This window comes from Culex pipiens, chromosome 2, assembly GCF_016801865.2.
Source record: "Culex pipiens pallens isolate TS chromosome 2, TS_CPP_V2, whole genome shotgun sequence".
Taxonomy (NCBI): Eukaryota; Metazoa; Arthropoda; class Insecta; order Diptera; family Culicidae; genus Culex; species Culex pipiens.
Genome location: NC_068938.1, coordinates 116,186,649 through 116,194,858, shown reverse-complemented (window position 1 = coordinate 116,194,858; position 8,210 = coordinate 116,186,649). Strand labels below are relative to the sequence as shown.

General features: G+C 37.3%; 1 protein-coding gene across 1 annotated transcript; it reads left to right on the top strand.

Moving 5' to 3' along the window:
- Window positions 1-3,178: 3,178 nt before the first annotated feature.
- On the top strand, window positions 3,179-3,550 carry LOC120429680 (uncharacterized). The gene has a single exon (XM_039594710.1). The coding sequence runs from the start codon at window positions 3,179-3,181 to the stop codon at window positions 3,548-3,550; it is 372 nt and encodes a 123-aa protein (XP_039450644.1).
- Window positions 3,551-8,210: the final 4,660 nt, after the last annotated feature.

Here is an 8,210-nt window from a genome sequence, read left to right as displayed (position 1 = left end):
CATTTATGTACTTTTTTGAAGCTCACTTATCTGTACGAAAAGTATGTCCGGATCCATCATCCGACCTATCGTTGGATAGGTTATTGAAACGAGTCTAAAAAAAAAAATGGCAACTCTGTCTCAAGTTATAACCACTTAAGTGATATTTCTCTATTTATACGAAAATTATGAACTTTTGTGTGATCCATATTTGCTTAGGAGTGAGGAAAGCACCAACCACGTAGGAGGATTAGGCTAGTTTTTTTAAGTGTGTTTGAGTAAAGCCCAACATTTCATTAGGGCACAAAACTGTTCAAAACAAGAGCCCTTTCAATCGAATGACAGTTTGCATAAGGTGTGAGAGGGACCTTTGTTTATCAATGTGTTGTGCCCTAATGAAATGGAAGGCACGATATGTTTTTAAACCCATATGCTGACGAGATAAAGGTTAAGGATCAAGTCTTCCCACTCTCCCCAACTTATCGAGATTTTACTAAACGACAACTAAACTCCAATTTAACTTATTTTTTATTAGGTCATTTTCAAAACAAACTCTGGTACTGGACAAATCGTCTACCTGCATACAATTTGTCTGGTTTTTGAGTTTGCAAGCAAACTGCCAAACATAAAAAGGTATGTGTCTTGACTAGTTCTAAAGCAAAAGTATTTAACTTTTGAAATTTCGAATTCCATCCAAGCACACAGTTGACGACCTTATTAGGTCCAGTTTACGGTACATATACTAAAGCGCAAAGTTTGCATTAAGATAAAGGTTGACTAAAAAAAGTCACTACTAACGTTCAACATGGTATTGAAAGTGCAAAATTTCACTGACCATCTTCACATGGATGCAAACACACACACACACACACACACATACATACTGCACTTAGCTGGAAGCAAAAGAAGCAGAAGGAGGAGGATAGGAGACTCGCAGGACGGGGGAATCAGGTGGACGAAGGACGCCAAGAGAGAGAGAGGGTGAAATGAAGATCCGAAGACGCTGAGGGTGAGAATTCCGAGCACAAAAAGAGGCAAGATACAGCAAGGCTGGCAGGCAAGCAGATACAGGAAAAACCAGACCGTAATCCCGAGCAGGGGGAAACAACACGGGAATGCCATATTTTGGTATTACTTGGGCAAATAACCCAAGTAACCACAAGCAATAAATCAAAACTCTAAATTCACCCTAACTAAGCATTCCCGATGTTATGTCACTTTATATAGTATTTTAAAATACTTTGAAACATTTGTTGCTTGAAACATTATTGCCTACTGTATAATGCCATATAGAACAGCCAATTAAAGCTTCAAATCATTCTACACAAAAATGTTTTGAAGCATTAAAGTGAAGCATTGTATGTCTATATAGAGTAAGCCCACAATGTTTCATAACACTAAATCAACTTCTAAAATGCTTCAAAACTTTGACAGTTCTATAAATGTTTCAAGCCATTAAATCAACATTAGTGGAAGCAGTTAAAGTTTTGCGGGTTTGTTCCAAAACGTTTGTTTACGTTTAGAGTGAAACATATTTCTGCCTCCATTTTTTTTTGTGAGTAAATATTAATTAATTATCCTGCTTCCAGAAGTGTTGACTGATTTCTATTTATCAGCAGGTCGTGTTCATCATGAGAAATTATAGAATCTCTGTCCAGTCAAGAACTTCAGCAGCAGACAAGGAATTTCTGGCCAAGGCATTTCAATTTAGTTCAGCCCCCTAGTTGCAACATACGAAAAGTGATATTTTATTTTTTGTGAAGTGATATTTGACGTTCTGTGTATGTTTTTAATTAAGTCATGACTGCATTTATCGTGATTTAAAAAAAATGTTGGCAAAACATCGCAAGTGTTTTTTCTTCATAAATTTGAAGGACACACGTAAGAAAGACTCCATCGACAAATATCTTCTCTGATGACATATTCTCAGATAGAGAAGATGGATGGCGCGCATGACTTCAACTGGAACTTTCATTTCATCCAAGCTCGGAATCTCTAAGGTGGAGTAATGTATCAAAAAAAGTCAAATCGGTTGGAAAAAGCTCTTCAAAGAAAAGAGAAGGAAATGCTTGGTGCTAAAAAAGCTTTTTGAAACTCACCGCACAAGTGTCGGTAATGTAGTATTTTGTTGTTTTTCTGCAGCATAACTCTATATCAACATTTACAAAAGTTACTGTATATCAACTCTAAACGTCGCCACTTTTGGCTTTATTCTCACTTTACAAGAAGATATAGAGTTATGTGACTGTAAATAGCTTACTTTATATTTTGATATAGAGTTGATATAATGTTACTTTTTAGTGTCCCGCGGTTACTTGGGAACAGCGGCATTCCTAGAGCAAAAGAAAACTACTAAATAAAACAAAAGTTGAAAATGATATGGTCTTGTTTTTTGCCCTTCAGTGGTGTTGTATAATCTTTTCCTGGGAAACCAAGGGCATATTTTGGTCTCTGTTTTTTGCCTCAACTATCAAATTGTATAAGAATATTACATTGACCATCCCCTACAGCGTGGTGCAAACCCGTAATGCTATACTTTGCTATGCTGAACTTTTAAAATTTAATATGTCTTTATTGAACTTTCTTATAATAATTACATTTCTTTTACATGCTAAGTGGTATGGCTTAATGCTCTTCATCTTTGTTGTATTTTTCGTTTTATTATTAACTGATCACATTTATTTTATTTATTTCAAATTGTTTTACATCATTGCATTGAGTAGAATACATTTGAGTAATAAAGAAAAAATCATTTTAACAACTAATCCTAATTTAAAACTAAAAAAAACTAAATTTATTGAAATATTCAAGATCATTAGAACGAGTAAACTACAAACTGTATTTTAAGATGAATGCTCCACGCAGAGTTGTTGTCATCTCGATGAAAATGTTCAGAAGTTCTTGTGGTGAAAACAGGTCACTCTCACTACTGCCTTCACGCGTTTATGTTAGTTGGTTTTCCCTCGGTTGCTGACTGAAGCCTGGAGGTGTTGTATTTTCTGCAACTTCTGCAACGCAAAACATACGTTGCCAGTGCCTGTTTATTTTGCATTGGCCAGTCTGTTTCCCTAGACAGTCTGTAGTGGGAACCCCTTGGGCTCAAGGGTGTTCCAGAGAGGATCATCAAACTCGTCAAGATGCAGTACGAGGCTTTCGTTTACCGGGTTGTGCATAACGGAGTCTTGTCGGTGAGGCAAGGATGCATCCTGTCGCCGTTACTTTACTGTTCCTCATCGTCATCGATGAGGTGTTAGCTGGAGCGTTGGACCGTGTGCAAAACCGTGGGCTGCTTTGGCAGCCGATTAGGATGGAGGATCTAAACGACCTCGACTTTGCGGATGACATTGTGCTGTTCTCGCAGAGAGGAAATGACATTCAAAACAAGCTGGATGACTTAGCTGCATGCTCCACGGCGGCGGGTCTGAAAGTCAATGTCTCCAAGACCAAGTCGATGGTAGTGAACACGGAACGCGCTCAAGGCTTCACGGTAGCTGGTGAAAACGTTGAGAAGGTCGACACTTTCCAGTACCTTGGTAGCCAGATTGCGCCTGATGGTGGTACCAAGCTCTAAAATCCACGCGGATCAAGAAAACCAAAGGTGCTTTCGCAGGTCTGCGCACCTTGTAGCGATCAAACCAAATCAGCTTGCGCACAAAACTAAGGATCTTCAACTCGAACGTCAAGTCGGTGTTGCTCTACGGGAGTGAGACCGGGTGCGTATCGAGCCAGAACACGTCGAAGCTACAAGTCTTTGTGAACCGCTGCCTACGCAACATCCTTCGCGCCTGGTGGACCCGAAACTGGGTATCTAATGCGGAGTTGCCTCGGCGGTGTCAGCAGAGGCCGCAGAAGCCCATTCACGTCGAGATCCGAGAGCGCAAGTGAAGATGGATCGGCAACACGCTACGTAAGGATGCGCACGAGATCTGCCGAGAAGCGCTGGACTGGAACCCTCAAAGACAACGCGATCGGGGCAGACCAAGAGGCTCTTGGCGGAGAAGCCTCCACCAAGAAATCAGTGCTGTTGACGGGACTGTAGTGTTTTTTGGTCGCATTTTCTTTTTAATTTGTAATTTTCAGAAACCGTTCAAAATACATCCGTTCGTTCTATGCTCAAACACCAGACTGATCTTGTTCAACACGAACGCTTACAACGCGATTTCTCTTTTCTCTCACACACGCTCGCTAGTTTCTGCTGTCATCTCACTCATTTTCTCTTTTTATGGCATTCTGATCAAATTAACCCTCGCTTTACCATTTATTTATTTTATTGTTTAAAAGATGATTATTCATTTCACATATTTTATTTTATAATTATTTATATTTGCCCTATCCATTCCCTACAGGGACGTTAAGCTGGCGCCAAGTGGAGACGAAAGCAGAGAATCGTCAACAGTGGAAATCCTTCAACGCGGCCCTATGCTCCACTGGGGAGCAGGACGCATAAGAGCAATTCTCTACGAAATCGGTCTTTTTTCTTCAATTTTAATTTTTGTATTTTTTAATCCGGCTGAAACTTTTTTGGTGCCTTCGGTATGCCCAAAGAAGCCATTTTGCATCATTAGTTTGTCCATATAATTTTCCATACAAATTTGGCAGCTGTCCATACAAAAATGATGTACGAAAATTCAAAAATCTGTATCTTTTGAAGGAAATTTTTGATCGATTTGGTGTCTTCGGCAAAGTTGTAGGTATGGATACGGACTACACTGGAAAAAAATGGTACACGGTAAAAAAAATTTGGTGATTTTCTTATTTAACTTTTTATCACTAAAACTTGATTTGCACAAAAACACTATTTTTAATTTTTTTTATTTTTTTATATGTTTTAGAGGACATAAAAAGCCAACTTTTCAGAAATTTCCAGGTTGTGCAAAAAACCATTGACCGAGCTATGAATTTTTTAATCAATACTATTTTTTTCAAAAAATCGAAATTTTGGTCGCAAAAATTTTTCAACTTCATTTTTCGATGTAAAATTGAATTTGCAATCAAAAAGTACTGTAGTGAAATTTTGATAAAGTGCACCGTTTTCAAGTTATAGCCATTTTTATGTAACTTTTTTCAAAATAGTCGCAGTTTTTCATTTTTTTAAATTAGTGCACATGTTTGCCCACTTTTGAAAAAAATATTTTTGAAAAGCTGAGAAAATTCTCTATATTTTGCTTCATCAGACTTTGTTGATAGGGGAGAGGGGGTAATATGCACCCCCTAAGGGAAAACTGTGATTTCTCAACCATTACAGCATAACTGTGGAAGAATTTTGTTCGATGTTCTAAAACAACTATTATTCTTCGTCATCCATGTGAAAAAAGTCTTAAAAAACCTCAAAATTGTTCGATAATATCAAATTTCTAAAAACATTTTTGATTTATTTCAAACAATCATGCGGGGCAGTATGCACCGCAACATTGGGGCAAAATGCACTACAACAACGGGGCAAAATGCACCACAACATGGGGCAAAATGCACCGGGTAAAATCAGTTTTCACTAGTCACCACTAGATGACACCGCTGTTTTTACTAAGGAGCTTCACAGCGGTGCATTTTGCCCCGACCACGCTTTTTGCAGAAAATTTAATTAAAAATGCATTTTTTGATGTTTTTTGACTCATCTATCTACAGAATAATGAAGATTATGGCAAAAACTATTTACCTCAACACTTACAATATCAATAAATGCTTTTTATATTGTCCAAAAATCATAATAAAAGTGCAAAGAAAATTAGATGAAAACACAACATTTTAAAGTTTTGCAAATAACTTGAGCTGTTTTTATACTGCGATGCTCAAATTTTTCCAGCATGGTTTAGCAATGTTAAGCTTCCAATTTCTATGATTTTTCCCCGGAAAGTTCTTCCAAATACCGAGAAAAGCAGGGGGTGCATTTTGCCCCGGGGGTGCATATTACCCCCTCTCCCCCTACGACCTTTAGTTGCTGAGATATTGCAATGCAAAGGTTTAAAAACAGGAAAATTGATGTTTTCTAAGTCTCACACAAACAGCCCACCATTTTTCAATGTCGATATGTCAGCAACTAATAGTACGATATTCAATGTTAAAATATGAAACATTTGTGAAATTTTCCGATCTTTTCGAAAACAATATTTTCAAAATTTTTAAACTAAGACTAACATTTTAAAAGGGCGAAATATTGAATGTTTGGCCTTTTTGAAATGTTAGTCTTGATTTGAAAATTTTGAAAATATTGTTTTCGAAAAGATCGGAAAATTTCACAAATGTTTCATATTATAACATTGAAAATCGGACCATTAGTTGCTGAGATATCGACATTGAAAAATGGTGGGCTGTTTGTGTGAGACTTAGAAAACATCAATTTTCCTGTTTTTAAACCTTTCCATTGTAATATCTCAGCAACTAAAGGTCGTATCAACAAAAACCAAAGAAGCAAAATATAGAGAATTTTCTCAGCATTTCAAAATTATTTTTTTCAAAAGTGGGCAAACATGTGCACTAATTTAAAAAAATGAAAAACTGCGACTATTTTGAAAAAAGTTACACAAAAATGGCTATAACTTGAAAACGGTGCACTTTATCAAAATTTCACTAAAGTACTGTTTGATTGCAAATTCAATTTTACATCGAAAATTGAAGTTAAAAAATTTTTGCGACCAAGATTTCGATTTTTTTTAAAAAATAGTATTGATTAAAAAATTCATAGCTCGGTCAATGGTTTTTTGCACAACCTGGAAATTTCTGAAAAGTTGGTTTTTTATGTCCTCTAAAACATATCAAAAAATAAAAAAAAAATAAAAATAGTGTTTTTTTGCAAATCAAGTTTTAGTGATAAAAAGTTAAATAAAAAAATCACCAAATTTTTTTTACCGTGTACCATTTTTTTCCAGTGTAGTCCGTATCCATACCTACAACTTTGCCGAAGACACCAAATCGATCAAAAATTTCCTTCAAAAGATACAGATTTTTGAATTTTCGTACATCATTTTTGTATGGACAGCTGCCAAATTTGTATGGAAAATTATATGGACAAACTAATGATGCAAAATGGCTTCTTTGGGCATACCGAAGGCACCAAAAAAGTTTCAGCCGGATTAAAAAATACAAAAAAAATCGAATGACCGAAATCCTAGAGAACTGTTCATAAGTAAGTAAGTAAGTAAAAAATCAGTGTTTAGAAGTAGAATGTTGTTGCTTAGTTAGTAAAAAAAATGTAAAATCGGCAAAGATGATAAATACATAAATAAATAAATAAATAAAGGTATTAATATCAGAATAAGGTATTATTTACCCTTGCTCGGGATGCGATAGAGAGCGACACAGCAGCAAAGGAGAGACAGGGAAGGAGAGAGTCGAACATGCTTTAAAATAGGCTGGATGGCGGCAGCAGCGATGGCAAGGAGCTGTTGTCCCACACGAGGAGAACCCGGCTCGAATTTGAATACGCCAGGCCAGGCACACCAACACCAACGAAGAGTTTCATAAATGACAAGTTGCTTTAGAAATTTTAGCTCATCGCGCAAATAAGTTTTATAATTTTCTAGCAAGAAATTAAAGCGACTCGATATTTCATACTTTATGGGTGCATTCTGCCAGTCAAGATCTGAGTATGTCGAATAAGCTGAAGCATAGTCAACAATTACAATACTTGATGTGGCGAGCGGACCATCGTGAACGGGATTGATCTGCGCTGGCAGGATGGATGCTGAAATAAAATACTTGCTTGGCCAGGTACCCAATCAAGTACGGCAAAATCGACCCTATCCAACCCTGTGCGTAGCATCTCGAAACTTACTTGGCCAGTTTCAACCCCATAATGTATGGAATTCATTCGCTCTTCCACAGAAAGCGACGAAAAGCATACTTTCTGAACGTTCCCTGTACACTCGCTCTGCTCAGCTTGGCACAGAAAATCGACACGAATTTGAAAGCCGTGCGAGCAGAATTACTGCTGCGAGTGTACATTACTAGCACTGTATCTATACTGCTGCTTTGAAAATAACGTCAAGTTTTTAAGGAACCTGCGTTGAAGTTCTGGGGTACCTTCAAGGGGTCGCCCATCGAGACTCGAGATTCGGACTAAAGATTAAGTTTGGAAATGTTTGGCAATTTTGACCACAGCGCAAAAGGAAAAACTTTTCCTTGCCAGAATTTGCACGTGGTTTCTCATGTCGTCCCGTGTGATTCACCGCCTCTCGGCGCATATTAACACAAAAATTTCGCTATCGCTGCATGTGCAATTCAACCTCCCCAAG

What these genes read in the sequence shown, in the direction of transcription:
- LOC120429680 (XM_039594710.1), top strand. Translation starts at nt 3,179, where the DNA reads ATGCATCCTGTCGCCGTTACTTTACTGTTCCTCATCGTCATCGATGAG.